This window comes from Pelodiscus sinensis, chromosome 8 (genome assembly GCF_052426305.1).
Source record: "Pelodiscus sinensis isolate ZL-2025 chromosome 8, ASM5242630v1, whole genome shotgun sequence".
NCBI classification, from domain to species: domain Eukaryota; kingdom Metazoa; phylum Chordata; order Testudines; family Trionychidae; genus Pelodiscus; species Pelodiscus sinensis.
Window position 1 is genome coordinate 74,995,572 of NC_143059.1, and position 18,348 is coordinate 75,013,919.

The 18,348-nt window shown below is 57.0% G+C and overlaps 1 protein-coding gene across 3 annotated transcripts; it reads left to right on the forward strand.

Annotated features, from left to right (window-relative positions):
* Positions 1 to 17: 17 nt before the first annotated feature.
* On the forward strand, positions 18 to 17,674 carry CUTC (cutC copper transporter). Of its 3 annotated transcripts, none has more exons than XM_075934457.2 (9): positions 18 to 103; positions 5,319 to 5,390; positions 6,381 to 6,440; positions 6,939 to 7,151; positions 8,412 to 8,447; positions 10,332 to 10,465; positions 14,708 to 14,735; positions 16,514 to 16,619; positions 17,241 to 17,674. In XM_075934457.2, exons 2-9 carry the CDS (start codon positions 5,321 to 5,323, stop codon positions 17,350 to 17,352), a joined length of 759 nt encoding a protein of 252 aa, XP_075790572.1. In that variant the 5' UTR covers positions 18 to 103; positions 5,319 to 5,320; the 3' UTR covers positions 17,353 to 17,674. The 3 variants fall into 3 exon arrangements, with proteins under 3 accessions (XP_075790572.1, XP_075790570.1, XP_075790571.1); XM_075934455.2 differs by lacking the exon at positions 18 to 103 and adding an exon at positions 164 to 286; XM_075934456.2 differs by lacking the exon at positions 18 to 103 and adding an exon at positions 164 to 286 and having other exon boundaries at positions 6,942 to 7,151.
* Positions 17,675 to 18,348: the final 674 nt, after the last annotated feature.

Below are 18,348 nucleotides of genomic sequence, written 5' to 3' on the forward strand. Positions count from 1 at the left end.
GACCCGGAAACAAAACCCACGTTTCCGGGCCCGCCTAGCCGTCGCCATGACAATCCAGCACGTGACAGAGACTAGGGAGCACTGCGCGCGCGGTGGGGGACAGGTGAGGACGAGGCGGGGGCGGGGCCCGAGCCTAGGGGCGGGGCCACGTGGTACGGAGGCGGGGCTCCTTTCCGGACACGTGAGCAGGGCGCGTCAGGTTCATGGCGACCGGAGCCGGGGGCGGCGGGACAACTGGCGATGGAGAGACGGGACCGGAAACGGGGCTTGGGGGCCGGAAATGCGGGTGAGGGGGCGGAGCTAGCGCCGGAAATCGTGATACTGGGCGGATCTGGTGCGGGGGGGCGCCGTGGCTGCGTGTGAACGGGGCTCACGTCGCTTCGGAGCCGCTGCGGTTCCCGGGTGCTGGGCTGCGGCCCGAGTCCCGGCTCCTCGTGTCCCACAGCGCTCGGGGGGGTCCGGTCCCCGCGTCCGGCCTGGCAGGAGAACCCTGTGCGGGAAGGCCCCGAGCCGCGGTGTCCCAGTAGAGCCCCGCTCGCCGCTTCGCCACCGGGCTTGTTTGTGCAGACACATCCGGGCTGCCCACGCTGGCCCTTTGGCGCTCAAGGCCTTGTGCCCGAGCCGAGCAGCGCGGTATTGCCGCCAGAAGCGCTGAGTTCTTACAGGAGGAAGCCAGGGCTTTTGCGGAAATTCAAGCAGCCAGTGTAGACACAGCCAGTGACTCCGGGAGTTGTGTCCAGACTGACTGAAAAGAGTTATAATGGGCGCTCACTGAGCAAGAAAGTGGCAGATAAACCGAGGAGTCCTGTGGCTCGTCAGAGACGAGGCAGCTACCAAAGCAGGCTTTTACTCACGAAAGCTTGTGTCCAAATGAATCTCTCTAGGGTGCCACAGGGCTCCTCATTGTTTTTGCAGATACAGACTAACGGGTGTATCTGAACTAAAACTTGTCAAAATGGCAGATGTAAGTCAGTGTTGATAAGTGCAGAGTAATGCACGTTGGGAAAAATAATCTCAATTATACGTGCAAAACGATGTGGTCTAAATTAGCTGTTACCATTCAGGAAACCAATATCTGGGTGAGGGGGGATAGTTCTGTTGGAGAACAGCTGGTCAATGTGCATCAGCAGTTAAAAAAGCCAATAAAATGTTAGGAACTGCTAGGACAGGAATAGATAGTAAAATAGCAAATATGTTGCTAGATAAATCCCTGGTACACTCAGACTTTGAGGCTACGTCTACATTGCAGATTTTTGCGCAAGAACAGGTGTTCTTGCGCAGAAACTTGCAAAGCGTCTAGGCTGCACATGCATTCTTGTGCAAGTAAATTTACAGTAAAGTGTTGGAACAGAGGGCTTCTTGTGCAAGAATTATTCCTTTCCCTACGAGGAATAAGCCCTCTTGTGCAAGAAACCCTATGGCTAAAATGGCCATCAGAGCTTTCTTACACGAGAGAGCAGCCACGCTGCCATGGATGCTCTTGTGCAAAAGGACATGGCAGTGTGGATGCACTCTTACGCAAGAACTTTTCTTGTGCAAGATATTAGAATTGGAGAAAAGACAGGCAAGGGCAGTAGAAATTATTAGGGGTATGCAACAGCTTCCATATAAGGAGAAATTAAAAACACTGGGGCTGTGTCTAGTTGCTTTTGTGGAAAAAATTGCCAGGGCTGTGTCTAGACTGGCAAGTTTTTCCGCAAAACCATCTGGCTGCTTGAATTCCCGCAAGAATACTAACAATCTCATGTAAGATCGTCAGTGTTCTTGTGGAAATACTGTGCTGCTCCCGTTCGGGCAAAAGCCCTCTTGCGCAAATCATTTGCGCAAGAGGGCCAGTGTAGACAGCACAGTAATGTTTTGCGTAAAAAAGCCCCGATGGCTAAAATGGCGATTGGGGCTTTTTTGCGCAAAAGCGCGTCTAGATTGGCACGGACGCCTTTCCGCAAAAAGTGCTTTTGCAGAAAAGCGTCTGTGCCAATCTAGACGCTCTTTTCCGAAAATGCTTTTAATGGAAAACTTTTCCATTAAAAGCATTTCCAGAAAATCATGCCAGTGTAGACGTAGCCCAGCTGTCTACACTGGCCACTTGAATTTCTGCAAGAACACTGACTTCCTACTGTCTGAAATCAGTGCTTCTTGTGGAAATACTATGCTGCTCCCATTCGGGCAAAAGTCCTTTTGTGCAAAGCTTTTGCGCAAAGGGCCAGTGTAGACAGCTCAGATTTGTTTTGCGCAAAAAAGCCCCGATAGTGAAAATGGCGATCGGGGCTTTTTTTCACAAAAGTACATCTAGATTGGCACGGACGCTTTTCCGCAAAAAGTGCTTTTTCAGAAAAGCGTCCGTGCCAATGTAGAATAGCGATAGAGATGTAGCCATGTTAGTCTGGTGTAGCTGAAACAAAATACAGGACTATGTAGCACTTTAAAGACTAACAAGATGGTTTATTAGATGATGAGCTTTCGTGGGCCAGACCCACTTCCTCAGATCAAATAGTGGAAGAAAATAGTCACAACCATATATACCAAAGGATACAATTAAAAAATGAACACATATGAAAAGGACGAATCAAATTTCAGAACAGAAGGGGGTACGCGGGGGGGGGGGAGGTAAATGTCTGTGAGCTAATGGTATTAGAGGTGATAATTGGGGAAGCTATCTTTGTAATGGGTAAGATAGCCAGAGTCTTTGTTGCGGAAAATCGTGCCAGTCTAGACGTAGTCTGGGACTGTTCAGCTTGGAAAAGAGGGTATTAAGGGGAGGATATGATCAGGGCCACCCTTAGGATTTGAGGCCTCGCACACACCTTTTCCATCTGACCGCCTGCCTCCCCTGTGATGACTTATACCTGCCCCCTAGCTCTGGCCCCCTGGACTCCCCCTGTCCATCACCTCCCCCATGGCACATTACCTGGAGCCAGTGCAGCACAGCACAGCACCTGCCTGGGAAAGTCCAGCGGGGAGGAGATTAAGTGCCTAGCTTCTGAGGAGGCTGCCACTTGGAGTCGGAGCCTCTCCTCCCCCGGTGTTTTAGGAAAGGCAGGGTATAGTAATTTTGCCATAATTTGGGGCACTAGCAGGACAGCAGCTAAGAGCCTGTTTAGCCTACCACATAATACAAAAACTGGGTGTTGCTTGATGGAATTACCAGCCGGCAGGTTTAAACAAAAGGAAGGACAAAGTTAGGGTGCAGGGCACCTACCTGGGGCAGGTCCCATTGTGGGGTGGAGAACAGATGGGTTAGCATGGCCCCACACTTACTTCCTGGCACTATCCCATCCCCCACCCTGACATCTCCCATTGCCTGGGAATTGTGGCCAATGGAAGCTGCGGAGATGGAGCTTCCTGTCACTCCCATTGTACTTCACACAATGCACAGTCAGGCTGTGTCTACATTGGCAAGATTTTGTGCAAAAGCAGCTGATTTTGCACAAAATCTTGCCACCTGTCTACACTGGCTGTGAGTACTTGCGCAAGAACACTGACGTTCTAATGTACGAAATCAGTGGTTCTTGTGCAAATACTCTGATGCTCCCACTCAGGGATAAGCCCTCTTGTGCAAGTATTCCTGCGTAAGAGGCCAGTGTAGAGAGGCAACGTTAATTTCTTGCGCAAGAGAGCGTCTACACTGGCACGGATGCTTTTGCGCAAAGGCACATGCCAGTGTAGATGCTCTCTTGTGCAAATACTGTACTTTAACGCAAAAACTCTTGCGTTAAAAGTGTTTGCGCAAAGTCTTGCCAATGTAGACGTAGCCTCTGTGTTTGGAATTGGTTGTCAGGGGATATTGTAAAGGCCAAAAGTGTTTTAAAAAAGAATGATATCATTTCCTGGAGGTTAGGTCCATCAATGGCTATTCCCTAAGATGGTTAAGAATGCAAGACCCTGCGTCTCCACACCAACTTCTTGCCCTGACCCACTGCCATGCGTGAACCCCTCCACACCGTCCTGCCACCCCAGCCAGAGATGGTCCATGAATGTTTTATGTGCAGCAATATGGAGGTGATGTCGCACACCCCCTCTGGGATGGACCAGGCTGCATCTGGGCACCGCTTAGGGTGTCCACTCAGGACAAATTGCTCAGAACTAGGGCTCCTTAGAGCCCCAAACTGGAGACCTTTCCCAATTAGGCCACAAAGCAGTCCCACACAAGTGCGCCAGCTGCCAGTCTGGCCAGCAGGAAGCCTCATGAGCAAAACCCCTGTGACACCCCAGCTCTCCCTGTGCCACAATCGGCCCCGGACCTAACACAGGTGAGGGGTTATAGAATCCAATCTCACCTACCTCGAACGGGTCTTTCCAGTTCCAAAGAACCAGCCACAAATCCCCGGTCAGTTTACACTTTGGATCTTACCCACAAGAGCACGCTGGGCCAATCCTTTAGAATCTAAAATCTAATAAAGAAAAGCATGAGAGTAAGGTTGCTATGGAGAATACATTACATGCACCAGTCACCAAGGTCTTGATGCAGGCTTTCAGCAGAGATGCTATAACTGCTGTCTTAAAAGTCTCTGGTGCACATCCTGTGTCAGGAGGGTCCATAATCCTTCCTGGCTCTCTGTCCTTCGCAAGGCTGCATCTGGGATCAGTAGTAAGATTGAAGACAAGATGGAGTCCACTTCATGGCACTTATATATCTCTCCTGGCATCCCCCCCAGCCACAGCAGGTCACATGGTCAAGTGGCCTGTTTGTGTTTCACATGCTGGCAGCCATTATGCCCTGGCTGGTTTGCATGTTCCCAGATGCAGTCCTCAGGTGTGTATTGGGCACCTTGAGAGCCATTGTCCTTCTGGCCCTGCTAATTAGCATAATCATTCACTGGACAATCCTCCTTTACAACAGGCACTGCAGGCCAGTATCAGCACAGAGCCCATATTCATAACTCCACGTACAAACATCCCACATGTACATGAGTGGCAGACACAGAATCAGTAGAGCATGAGCTTTCATTTGACACCTCACATGGCCCCCTTTGTATAGACTTTGGGGCAAACACCCCCCCGGGTGATCTGTCTCCTCCCCTTAAAATCCAATAACATGACACCCTCCGAGTCACACGCCATCTCCATAGTGGGGCACGTAACACAATTCATTCCTCACATGGACATAACAAATGACAGGGGCAGCGGTGAAAAGCCCAGCAGGAATGGGTGTTAGAGATGGGAAATGTGGATGGAAGAAGGTCACGAGAGGCGGCAGGTTGGGCCAACTGGAAACCTCAGGTGGGGCAGGAGATTTAAGAGAGAAGGGTTGGTTGCCAGGGCAAACCCTGCCCCCGATCTGTGGCTGCTTTGAGCTCCCTGCTGTGTTTCCCTCCTAGGAATGGCTGATGGCTTTCTCATGGAAGTGTGTGTCGACTCCGTGGAGTCTGCTGTGAATGCCGAGCGCGGAGGTAGGGAAGAGGGACGTGACCTGCTCCTGAGTGTGATGAACCCTGGCAGGGGCCTGTCTGGTGCCAAGCCCTCTCCTGAAAGAGGGGTTTCCAGTCTTTTCAGCTGAGCACTCAGGAGCTTCGGCTTTGTAATACAGACTCTTGGGGAAGACACAGCTCCTGCCCCAGGGAGCTCCCAGTCCAATAGATATGGATACAAAGCGTGACTGCTGCAGGGATCCTACGCCCAGTTCTGGTTCCTGCAACTCAAGAAGTATGTTGAGAAATTGGAGATAGGTTAGGGAAGAGCCACAAGAATGACTGAAGGACTAGAAACCGTGCCTGAATCTAGGTAGCTTAACCAAGAGAAGGTTTAGGGGTGACTTGATAACCATCTGGAAGTATCTGCACTGGAAAGACATGTTTAATAATGGGCCCTTTGAGCTAGCAGACAGAGGAGTGCCCTGGGCCAGGGCTGGAAGGTGAAGCTAGATGGGAAATAAGACACATTTTTACCACTGGAATAATTTGCCAGGGGTCCTGGTGAATTCTCCATCACCGGCCATTTAAACTCCGGATGTGTTTTTAACGGCTCTGCTCTAGTTCACACAGGAACTATTTCCAAACTCCTGTGTGATCCAGGGGCCAGACTGGCCGTCGAGTTTATGACTGGGTAGCACTAGCAATATGCAGCGAAGATGTAGCAGTCGGTGTGTGCATCAGCCCGCACAAGCTAACCGGGACGTAGAGCCCAGAGATCCGAGAGACGCTGGGCCCTGGGGCCCAGCACGTGCTGGGGGCGGTGTGCTGTAGAGAGCAGGGCAGGGACTCTGTTTGGCACAGTCCTCTGGCCTCCTGGCGTATTGCCCGGCTCTTGATCCCATGGCCTGGCTCTACAGGCGCCTCGTTGCTGTCCCCAATGGCCCTTTTCTGTAAGCCCCACTTCCCTTCCTGGGCCCACGGCTAGGCCTGTTGAGTAGGTCAGGGACTGTTACTCAATCTCTTGCCCAGGCGCTGGCCGGATCGAGCTCTGTGCTGGCCTGCTGGAAGGAGGAACCACGCCCAGTATCGGTGAGTGCCCCAGGCTCCTTGCTCACTGCGCCTACCCTGCTGGAGTGCGTGCCAGGGCTGGGCTTGTCCTGCGGGGCCAGGGCTGCAAGGGGAAGACTCAGGCTGTCTGCTTGGTGATCAGAGCCAGTTCTTACCCTCTTGGAGGCCTGTCCAGGGGGTCCAAACTTTGCCTCTGCCCATGTGGGAGCAGGCATCGCATGTCCTGTGCTTGGCAGGGAGCCTGCCAGCGCCTCAGTAATCCAGGCTTAGAAGTTGCATCCCCGTCCCTTCAGCACCTCACCTCCACACGCCTTCTCCCTCATTCTTCTCTGCCCTGCTGGCAGGTGGCCCAGGACTCCTGCCTGTCTCAGGGCGAAGGGAGTCAAAGGTCCTTTCCCACCCTGACCCGGGGGAGTCTTTCCCTGCAGGGGAGAGAGGGGGCTAGAAGGCCTCTGTGGCAGGCAGGGTGGGTGTCTGCCCCACTCGTCCCCGGGCGAGCTCTGCCTCTGTCTGCCCCAGCAGGGCTCCTGCAGGTGGTGAAGCAGTGTGTGCAGATCCCAGTGTTCGTGATGATCCGCCCCCGCGGGGGGGATTTCCTCTACACTGACCGGGAGCTGGACGTGATGAAGGCTGATATTCGCCTGGCCAAGCTGCATGGAGCCGATGGGCTGGTGTTTGGGGCCCTGACTGAGGACGGGCGCATTGACACAGAGCTCTGCACAGCCTTGCTGGGTAAGGAGTCCCCCAGCTATGGGGCTGTGCTCTGAAGGTGCGAGGCAGCATGGTGCTGTCTCACCATGTAGGCTGTGCTGGCTAGTGATAGCTGCCGGGTGGCCACCTCATCCAGCCTCTCCAGTTTCTTGCTGCCATCTGTCCCACAGTGCCAGGGGTGAGCACTTGGCAGACTGACAGCACAGCTGCCCTACGGGGTCCCCAGTGGCAGTGGGATGCCGTCTTGGGCCCAGTGAGGTGGTAAGGGAAGGTGAGGCTCACACAGGAGAGATCTGCGCATTTTGTCTCAGACGCCTCCCACACCTTCCGTTCCTCTGTACTTGTGGCAAGACCAGACCTGGCGCTCAGGCCTTGGCAGAGGTGCCCAGGAAGCGCCTGTGTTGGCCTTCTGTGCACCCTGGCCCAGGCCTTGCTCTGAAATTGTGTCTTCTAAAGAGCTGAGAAAAACAGGTAAAAAAAGGAGACATGAAAAACATGCAGAAAGCGGGAGGGGCAGCTGGGCTGTAGGAGACCTGAGCCGAGGGAGGGAGGGACCCTCCAGCACCTCATCTGGGAGCTGCAGCCAAGACACAGGGAGGCCAAGTCAGCACCTGGAGACCCATGAGCTGGGGGCCAGTCGTTTGGGTTCTTCCAGAGAGCGTCTGGCAAACGGGGTCACTCCCTGTGACAGAGCTGTGCGTCTGCGGGGCTACGTCTCTGGGACACTGCTTCCTTTCTGTGTCCCACAAGGGAGCAGGCTGTTGGCTGGGTGCTCCCTTCAGACACTGGTAACACCCCAGCCAGTGTCCGGTCTGTGCCCTGGTGCCCAGGCTCCACCATGCTAGAGGGACTCTAGACACAAACCCGCTTTCTCAGGGCCATTAGCTGAGGCGCCATAAGCTGGCAGTCCAGCTGGCCTTTCAGCTATGGTTACGGGCTGGTCTCTGACTCAGGCCTGCTCAGGTCTCCGGGAGTGTAGGGTCGCAGTGCTCAGCCACACGGAGGGGCCGCTGCCCCAGAGTAGCCCCAGTGCCGCAGGGGAGGCCAGACGCAAGTGCTGTCACAGCAGACACAAGGAGACACACGGTACCTGAGCCCGGGTAGCCTGGGTTTCTCCGCAGGCTGGTGCAGAGCGCAGGCAGCGTGGCTGTGCTCCTGCGGGGCTCTCCCAGGACAGTGCAGGAGGTTGTCCTTGGGCCCATCTTTCAGGGACTCCCACCCCAATGCACGAGCCTCTCACAAGTGAGGCCTTTGCTGACCGCGTGACCTTTCTCTTTGCAGCTGTTTGTCGCCCCCTGCCAGTCACCTTCCACCGAGGTAAGTCTGCTGTGAAGGGGCTGGCCCAGGCTCTGTGGCCGTGCTGCTGCCCAGGAGTGAGGGCTGTGAGGGTCCAGGCTCTATGGCAGGGTTTCCCAAACTGTTGGTCGGGACCCAAATATGGGTCGCCAGGTGGCTCTTAAGGAGCCATTCACACGTTTTTTGAATTGCCCTGGGTCACCAAGTCTTCCTGACTTGTCAGAATGGGTCCCCATCTGGTAAAGGTTGGGAACCACTGCTCTATGGCCATGCCAGGGCTTGGATCTGAGTGCTATGTGGCCCTGGCTCCCTGGCTGGGCTGCTGTCCCTGGGTCGGGGAGGGGGAGACCCAGGCTCCCTGGCTGGCCTGCTGTCCCTGGGTGGGGGCGGGAGACCCAGGCTCTCTGGCTGGGCTGCTGTCCCTGGGTGGGGGCAGGGGACCCAGGCTCACTGGCTGGGCTGCTGTCCATGGGTGGGGGCGGGGGGGACCCAGGCTCACTGGCTGGGCTGCTGTCCCTGGGTGGGGGCAGGGGACCCAGGCTCACTGGCTGGGCTGCTGTCCCTGGGTGGGGGCAGGGGACCCAGGCTCACTGGCTGGGCTGCTGTCCCTGGGTGGGGGCAGGGGACCCAGGCTCACTGGCTGGGCTGCTGTCCCTGGGTGGGGGCGGGGGACCCAGGCTCACTGGCTGGGCTGCTGTCCCTGGGTGGGGGCAGGGGACCCAGGCTCACTGGCTGGGCTGCTGTCCATGGGTGGGGGCAGGGGACCCAGGCTCTCTGGCTGGGCTGCTGTCCCTGGGTGGGGGCGGGGGGGACCCAGGCTCTCTGGCTGGGCTGCTGTCCCTGGGTGGGGGCAGGGGACCCAGGCTCACTGGCTGGGCTGCTGTCCCTGGGTGGGGGCAGGGGACCCAGGCTCACTGGCTGGGCTGCTGTCCCTGGGTGGAGGCGGGGGACCCAGGCTCACTGGCTGGGCTGCTGTCCATGGGTGGAGGCGGGGGACCCAGGCTCTCTGGCTGGGCTGCTGTCCCTGGGTGGGGGCGGGGGGGACCCAGGCTCTCTGGCTGGGCTGCTGTCCCTGGGTGGTGGCGGGGGACCCAGGCTCTCTGGCTGGGCTGCTGTCCCTGGGTGGGGGCGGGGGGGGGGGGGGACCCAGGCTCACTGGCTGGGCTGCTGTCCCTGGGTGGGGGCAGGGGGGACCCAGGCTCACTGGCTGGGCTGCTGTCCCTGGGTGGGGGCAGGGGACCCAGGCTCACTGGCTGGGCTGCTGTCCCTGGGTGGGGGCGGGGGGGACCCAGGCTCACTGACTGGCCTGCTGTCCCTGGGTGGGGGCGGGGGGCACCCAGGCTCTCTGGCTGGGCTGCTGTCCCTGGGTGGGGGCGGGGGACCCAGGCTCACTGGCTGGGCTGCTGTCCCTGGGTGGGGGCGGGGGGCACCCAGGCTCTCTGGCTGGGCTGCTGTCCCTGGGTGGGGGCGGGGGGCACCCAGGCTCTCTGGCTGGGCTGCTGTCCCTGGGTGGGGGCGGGGGACCCAGGCTCACTGGCTGGGCTGCTGTCCCTGGGTGGGGGCGGGGGGCACCCAGGCTCTCTGGCTGGGCTGCTGTCCATGGGTGGGGGCGGGGGACCCAGGCTCTCTGGCTGGGCTGCTGTCCCTGGGTGGGGGTGGGGGACCCAGGCTCACTGGCTGGGCTGCTGTCCCTGGGTGGGGGCGGGGGGGACCCAGGCTCTCTGGCTGGGCTGCTGTCCATGGGTGGGGGCGGGGGACCCAGGCTCACTGGCTGGGCTGCTGTCCCTGGGTGGGGGCGGGGGGGACCCAGGCTCTGTGCAGGGTTGGCGGCTGCGAGGTAGGTCCTTGGTCTGCCCCCACCTGGCTGGCGAGCTGGCTGAGGGTGGGACTTGTTTGGTTTTGCAGCCTTCGACATGGTCCATGATCCCCTCGTGGCCCTGGAGACGCTGGTGTCCCTGGGGTTCGAGCGGGTGCTGACCAGCGGCTGTGACAGCTCCGCGCTCGAGGGGTTGCCCCTGATAAAGAGGCTCACAGAGCAGGTGAGCCCCTCTCCCTTGCTGCAGCTTCCAGCTGCCCTGGCCACTCGCCGCTCCTGGGGGCTGCCCTGGGGAGGAGCTGGCACTGGCTGGCGGCCCCTTCAGAGTCGCTGGCAGGGAGCATTGGCCCCAGGGGTCTGACCTGCCTTTGGGCCTCTTGCTGGAGGGACGTCCCTGGGGTGGGGCCTTGTCTCTGACTTGCTCTCCCAGCTGGTGACAGCCCCTCTCTTTGTTCTTCACACCATATTCCTATTGCAGTCACGCTGGGAGCCCCTGGGGGTCAGGGCGCCCGGTGCCAGGTGCCACACGCACAAGCACACCCACCCTCCTCGTGTCTCAGGCACGGCCCCCGTCCCATGGAAGAGGAAATGCCGCAAACGGGAGTAAGCAGGGTTCAGGGCAAGGAGAGTGGAGGACAGAATGGTGGCTGGACCCCACCGATACAGATTCTCTGGCGTGTGGCTTTGCTGAGGCCAGCACCTCTGTGTGCGTTCCCCTGTGAGACATCTGTCAAATCGCTCCGTGCCTCGCCGGAGAGCAGAGCCGGGCAGGGGGCTGTCACAGGGAAGGCACCAGAGGCCAGCGCAGGGCGGTGGCTGATGAACGTTGCTGTTGGGGTGCTGGCTGGGGTGCTCGGGCGTTGATTGTGCAGGGTGAGAAGATGGGCTAGGAGTGGGCGGGTGAGGCTGTGAACCAGGATTGCTCATTTTGTGGCTGGTCTGTTCCGGGAGATCTGCAGCCTTCACTCCAACATGGCAAGGAGCTGTTGGGGAACATTACCCAGCCGTGTGCCTTTGGGTGCTGGCCAGCGCAGCGCTCGCGCTAGTATTCCTGTATGTGCCTGCACACATGTACGCATGCACCCAGACGTGTGCCTTTGGGTGCTGGCCAGCGCAGCGCTCGCGCTAGTATTCCTGTATGTGCCTGCACACATGTACGCATGCACCCAGACGTGTGCCTTTGGGTGCTGCTCGGCACAGCGCTCGCGCTAGTATTCCTGTGTGTATGCCTGCACACATGTACGCATGCACCCAGACGTGTGCCTTTGGGTGCTGCTCGGCACAGCGCTCGCGCTAGTATTCCTGTGTGTATGCCTGCACACATGTACGCATGCACCCAGACGTGTGCCTTTGGGTGCTGCTCGGCACAGCGCTCGCACTAGTATCCCTGTGTGTATACCTGCACACATGTACGCATGCACCCAGACGTGTGCCTTTGGGTGCTGCTCGGCACAGCGCTCGCACTAGTATCCCTGTGTGTATGCCTGCACACATGTACGCATGCACCCAGACGTGTGCCTTTGGGTGCTGCTCGGCACAGCGCTCGCACTAGTATCCCTGTGTGTATGCCTGCACACATGTACGCACGCACCCAGACGTGTGCCTTTGGGTGCTGCTCGGCACAGCGCTCGCACTAGTATCCCTGTGTGTATGCCTGCACACATGTACGCACGCACACACCCAGACGTGTGCCTTTTGGTGCTGGCCAGCGCAGCGCTCGCACTAGTATTCCTGTATATGCCTGCACACATGTACGCACGCACACACCCAGACGTGTGCCTTTTGGTGCTGGCCAGCGCAGCGCTCGCACTAGTATTCCTGTATATGCCTGCACACATGTACGCACGCACCCAGACGTGTGCCTTTTGGTGCTGCTCGGCACAGCGCTCGCACTAGTATCCCTGTGTGTATGCCTGCACACATGTACGCACATCACACCCAGCCGTGTGCCTTTGGGTGCTGGCCAGCGCAGCGCTCGCGCTAGTATCCCTGTGTGTGCCTGCACACATGTACGCACATCACACCCAGCCGTGTGCCTTTGGGTGCTGGCCAGCGCAGCGCTCGCGCTAGTATTCCTGTATATGCCTGCACACATGTACGCACATCACACCCAGACATGTGCCTTTGGGTGCTGTTCAGCGCAGTGCTCGCACTAGTATCCCTGTGTGCATGCCTTTTGGTGCTGGCTGGCGCAGTGCTAGCGCTAGTATCACTGTGTGTATGCCTGCACACATGTACGCACATCACACCCAGACATGTGCCTTTTGGTGCTGCTCGGCACAGCGCTCGCACTAGTATCCCTGTGTATATGCCTGCACACATGTACGCACATCACACCCAGACGTGTGCCATTTGGTGCTGCTCGGCACAGCGCTCGCACTAGTATCCCTGTGTATATGCCTGCACACATGTACGCACATCACACCCAGACGTGTGCCATTTGGTGCTGCTCGGCACAGCGCTCGCACTAGTATCCCTGTGTATATGCCTGCACACATGTACGCACATCACACCCAGACATGTGCCTTTTGGTGCTGTCCAGCGCAGTGCTCACACTAGTATCCCTGTGTGTATGCCTGCACACATGTACGCACATCACACCCAGACATGTGCCTTTTGGTGCTGTCCAGCGCAGTGCTCGCACTAGTATCCCTGTGTGTATGCCTGCACACATGTACGCACGCACACAGCCAGACGTGTTCCTTTTGGTGCTGCTCGGCACAGCGCTCGCACTAGTATCCCTGTGTGTATGCCTGCACACATGTACGCACGCACCCAGACGTGTGCCTTTGGGTGCTGCTCGGCACAGCGCTCGCACTAGTATCCCTGTGTGTATGCCTGCACACATGTACGCACGCACACACCCAGACGTGTGCCTTTTGGTGCTGCTCGGCACAGCGCTCGCACTAGTATCCCTGTGTGTATGCCTGCACACATGTACGCACGCACCCAGACGTGTGCCTTTGGGTGCTGCTCGGCACAGCGCTCGCACTAGTATCCCTGTGTGTATGCCTGCACACATGTACGCACATCACACCCAGACGTGTGCCTTTTGGTGCTGCTCGGCACAGCGCTCGCACTAGTATCCCTGTGTGTATGCCTGCACACATGTACGCACGCACACACCCAGACGTGTGCCTTTTGGTGCTGCTCGGCACAGCGCTCGCACTAGTATCCCTGTGTGTATGCCTGCACACATGTACGCACATCACACCCAGACGTGTGCCTTTTGGTGCTGCTCGGCACAGTGCTCGCACTAGTATCCCTGTGTGTATGCCTGCACACATGTACGCACGCACCCAGACGTGTGCCTTTTGGTGCTGCTCGGCACAGCGCTCGCACTAGTATCCCTGTGTGTATGCCTGCACACATGTACGCACGCACACACCCAGCCGTGTGCCTTTTGGTGCTGCTCGGCACAGCGCTCGCACTAGTATCCCTGTGTGTATGCCTGCACACATGTACGCACGCACACACCCAGACGTGTGCCTTTTGGTGCTGCTCGGCACAGCGCTCGCACTAGTATCCCTGTGTGTATGCCTGCACACATGTACGCACGCACCCAGACGTGTGCCTTTTGGTGCTGCTCGGCACAGCGCTCGCACTAGTATCCCTGTGTGTATGCCTGCACACATGTACACACGCACCCAGACGTGTGCCTTTTGGTGCTGCTCGGCACAGCGCTCGCACTAGTATCCCTGTGTGTATGCCTGCACACATGTACGCACGCACACACCCAGACGTGTGCCTTTGGGTGCTGCTCGGCACAGCGCTCGCACTAGTATCCCTGTGTGTATGCCTGCACACATGTACGCACGCACCCAGACGTGTGCCTTTTGGTGCTGCTCGGCACAGCGCTCGCACTAGTATCCCTGTGTGTATGCCTGCACACATGTACGCACGCACACACCCAGACGTGTGCCTTTTGGTGCTGCTCGGCACAGCGCTCGCACTAGTATCCCTGTGTGTATGCCTGCACACATGTACGCACGCACCCAGACGTGTGCCTTTTGGTGCTGCTCGGCACAGCGCTCGCACTAGTATCCCTGTGTGTATGCCTGCACACATGTACAGACGTGGTTGGCTTGTACGTGACCGGAGTTCGGGGCTCTGGAAAGAGGTGAGTGCAGCGCCCCAGGGTCTGCGAGGTTCCCGCACTGGAGCATGTTAAGTAGCAGGCCCTGAGCCAGCCTGCCTCAGAGAGCTAGATGAGTTTCCAGCATGAAAGGCAGTGGAGGCACCAGGCCCAGGAGTGAGAGCCCTGCAGAATCACAAGGTCAGTGGTTTTTTCTGAGGTGTCTGGGAGAGGGCGCAGTGAGCTCCGTAACCGGGCATGTCCTGGGCCGCGTGAGTGCGTATCCCTCGTGCTGCTCCAAGATCCCTCTCCTGCAAGGCTGTGTCTGGACGGGTGCATGCCGGTACCACGGGCAAGAGCATTAACCCCTGTCACTCTGCTCCTTTTCAGGCAAAGGGCAGGATTGTGGTGGTGCCAGGTAATGACTCAGCTGCTACCGTGTACCTACTGGGGGCTGAATGCGTCCCTGGCTCAGGGCTCCCAGGCGCTTGAGATCTGTGTTTTGGATTTGCGCCATGCTGCTGCCTCACTGGGGAGTGGCTCTCCCTCCCGCCAGGGGCTGCCTGCTGGAAGCAGGGAAGCTCTGTACAGCTGTCACTTTCCGGGGGGTCTGGGGTGACTGGATCCACCAGGGTTACCATGCAGCTCCCCAAGGCAGTTTCCCTTTCCTGGCCGGGCTGGGTCTGGTTTTTGGGGCCAGTCGCTGGGTGAGCTCAGGAGTGTCCTGCATGGATAGTGAAGACCAAAGCAGACTGTGAAGAGCTTCAGAAAGATCTCACCAAATGAAGTGGCTGGGCAACAAAGTGGCAAATGAAATTGAATGTTGGTAAATGTAAAGTAATACGCATTGGAAAAAAGAATCCCAACTAGATGGGGGCTAATTTAGCTACAGCTACCTCAGAGAGAGATCATAGAATCATAGAATAATAGGACTGGAAGGGACCTCAAGAGGTCATCGAGTCCAGCCCCCCGCCCTCAAGGCAGGACCAAGCTCCACCTACACCATCCCTGACAGATGTCTATCCAACCTGTTCTTAAATATCTCCAGAGAGGGAGATTCCACCACCTCCCTTGGCAATTTATTCCAATATTTGACCACCCTGACAGTTAGGAATTTTTTCCTAATGTCCAATCTAAACCTCCCCTGCTGCACTTTAAGCCCATTACTCCTTGTCCTGTCCTCAGAAACCAAGAGGAACAAATTTTCGCCTTCCTCCTTGTGACACCCTTTTAGATATTTGAAAACCACTATCATGTCCCCCCTTAATCTTCTTTTTTCCAAACTAAACAAGCCCAGTTCATGAAGCCTGGCTTCATAGGTCATGTTCTCTAAACCTTTAATCATTCTTGTCGCTCTTCTCTGTACCCTTTCCAATTTCTCCACATCTTTCTTGAAAGATCTTGGAGTCACTGTGAAGAGTTCTCTGCAAACATCCACTCCATGTGCAGTGGCAGTCAAAATAGCAAATAGAATGTTAGGAGTCATTAAAAAAGGGATAAAAAATAAGACAGAAAATATCTTAGTGCCTCTATATAAAACCATGGTACGCGCACATCTGGAATACTGCGCACAGATGTGGGCGCCTCATCTCAAACCTCTTGACATTGGAAAGGGTTCAGAGAAGGGTAACAAAAATGATGAAGGGTTTGAAACAGGTCCCATATGAGGAGAGATTAAAAAGACTGGGACTTTTCACCTTAGAAAAGAGGAGACTGAGGGGGAATATGATAGAGGGCTATAAAATCATGAGTCTGGGAAAAGAGAATAAGGAAAAGTTATTTACTTGTTCCCATCACATAAGAACTAGGGGCCACCAAATGAAATTAATAGGTAGCAGGTTTAAAACAAACAAAAGAAGTTTTTCTTCACACAGCGAACTGTCAACCTGTGGAACTCCTTGCCAGAGGAGGTTGTGAAGACCAGGACTTTAACAGGGTTCAAGAAAGAGCCAGATAGATTCCTGGAGGTTAGGTCCCTCAATGGCTATTAGCCAGGATGGGTAGGGACGGTGTCTCTAGCCTCTGTCAGAGGCTGGGAATGGGTGACAGAGGAGGGATTGCTTGAAGATTCCCTGTTCTGTTCACTCCCTGTGGGCATCGGGCATTGGCCACTGTGGGCAGACAGGATGCTGGGCTGGATGGACCTTCGGTCTGAGCCCGTCTGGATGTGAGGTCTGAACTTATTCTTCCCACCAGGGGGCGGGATAACAGAGAGGAACCTGCAGCGGATTCTTGAGGGCTCGGGTGCCCCTGAGTTTCACTGCTCTGCGCGCTCAGCCCGGGACTCGGGGATGAAGTTCAGGTAAGGAAGAGGTTGTCTCTGTACTAAGTCGGTCGGGAGGTGGGGTCTGGCTTGGTCCTCCCACAGCTTTGCTGCTGTGAAAGCGAGGCCGCTGGCCAGGCAGAGCAGTCCCCGATCCTGAGAATTGTGCGTCGGGGGGCTGGACAAGTGACTCCGTTTGGGCTCAGTGTTTGGGGGCGCAAGTCCTGTGCGTGATGAGGTGCCCTGGGAGATGTTAACCCCTTGTGCTCAGCCACTGGGCACATGGTTCCAGCATTAGCACCCCAGGGTGAGAATGGAGCCCTGACACTGGTGCCATGGTGTGCTGCCAGGGGGTCTAGTACAGACCTCATACCCCCTGCCCCCTGCCTGTTTCTAGGAGGTCTGCACCACTTCCTCCTTGGGCTGGTGCCTCCTGCCCAGAGCTAAGACCCTTTCCTTGCCCTGCGGCTCCTCTCTCCTGCTGTCACTCTGTAGCCTCTGTGAGCTCCAAGGGGTGCCAGGAGACCCTCTGCCAGCAGCTGGGAGAAGAGGAAACAGAGCTGGAGCCCGGCAGTGCCCCCGGATGTCTCCTGGCAGGGCCCGTGTCCAGCTCTGTCACGTTCCAGACAGTAACCGGTGGCCTCTTGGTTTCCCTGACAGAAACAGCAGCGTTGCCATGGGAGCCTCGCTCTCTACCTCCGAGTACGCCGTAAAGGTGGCAGACGTGGCTACAGTGAGGACCCTGAACGCTATTGCAAAGAACATCCTGTAGCGGGCAGGGCTGCGTGGGGCTGGAGCCAGCAGGCCCTGGGACTCTCCCGGCCAGGCTGGACAGACGGGCTGTGGCTCACGCTGGGCTGTCAAGGAAGCAGATCCTGTGATGGAACCTGCAGCCCCTCCCTTGGCTTCACCTGGACACTGTCCCTGAGGCAGGCGTCTCCAACAGGCTCGTTCCTGGCTGGGGTGGTGGCACAAACCATTCAGCAGTTGGGAAGGGGGCCCTTAGCTTAGGGGGTAGCTCAATTGTGTGCACCAGCAGTGATGGTCAAATAAACCCTGCAGCTGCTCCCATGTGGCTGCAGCTCTTCCTGGCAGAGGGGGCTTGCTGGTATCTGTCTGCCGAGTCCTATGGCACGTGCCTCAGGCCAGGGACTCTGCCACGTGCCCTCGGAACGAGGCTGATTTCATCCTGAGTTCAGGTGGGTTGCATTCAGGACTCACTGGCACGCTGATTTGGCAATTGAGGCTCAGGCTGGCAGAGGTGTTTGGGGGACACTGAGCTGGGAACTAGGCCTGAAACAGCCCCAGGTTGTGCTGACAACTCTGGTCCGGCTTGTAATAAGAAGGCTCAGGTTTCATCCTTTTCCTTAAGGAAAATCCAGGGCAATTCATTTAAGAAAGCAGGAGTTAATACAAAGAACACCTGGTTGTAGCCTTTTGTTTGCAGCAGTTTGGTAACTTGGCGTGACCCCTGGGTTTCTCTAGCAGCTCGGCTCAGCGGTGGCGCCAGCGGGTGAGAGGAGGAGACCGAGCTGTGCTCCATGGGATCGGCTCTGCTGGCCACAGGGTCATCTCTGCGGCTTGCTTTGTTGGAGTTGGTAGGGCCATGGAAAGCCCAGGGGCAGGGCCCTCATAGGCCTTTGCCAGTACAGGGGCTGACCCTTTGTTACGGTTACCAGCCCAGTTGGGATCACCCAAGCAGAGAGAGTCTCTGCAGGCCTGTGCACAAGCTACACATGCACTTCCACTCCCACCCGCCTAGATAGCG

What these genes read in the sequence shown, in the direction of transcription:
- CUTC (XM_075934455.2), top strand. Translation starts at nt 241, where the DNA reads ATGGAGAGACGGGACCGGAAACGGGGCTTGGGGGCCGGAAATGCGG. An exon ending in CTTGGGGGCCGGAAATGCGG is followed by an intron (nt 287 to 5,318) that starts GTGAGGGGGCGG and finishes TTTCCCTCCTAG; the next exon opens with GAATGGCTGATGGCTTTCTC. An exon ending in TAAAGAGGCTCACAGAGCAG is followed by an intron (nt 10,466 to 14,707) that starts GTGAGCCCCTCT and finishes GCTCCTTTTCAG; the next exon opens with GCAAAGGGCAGGATTGTGGT.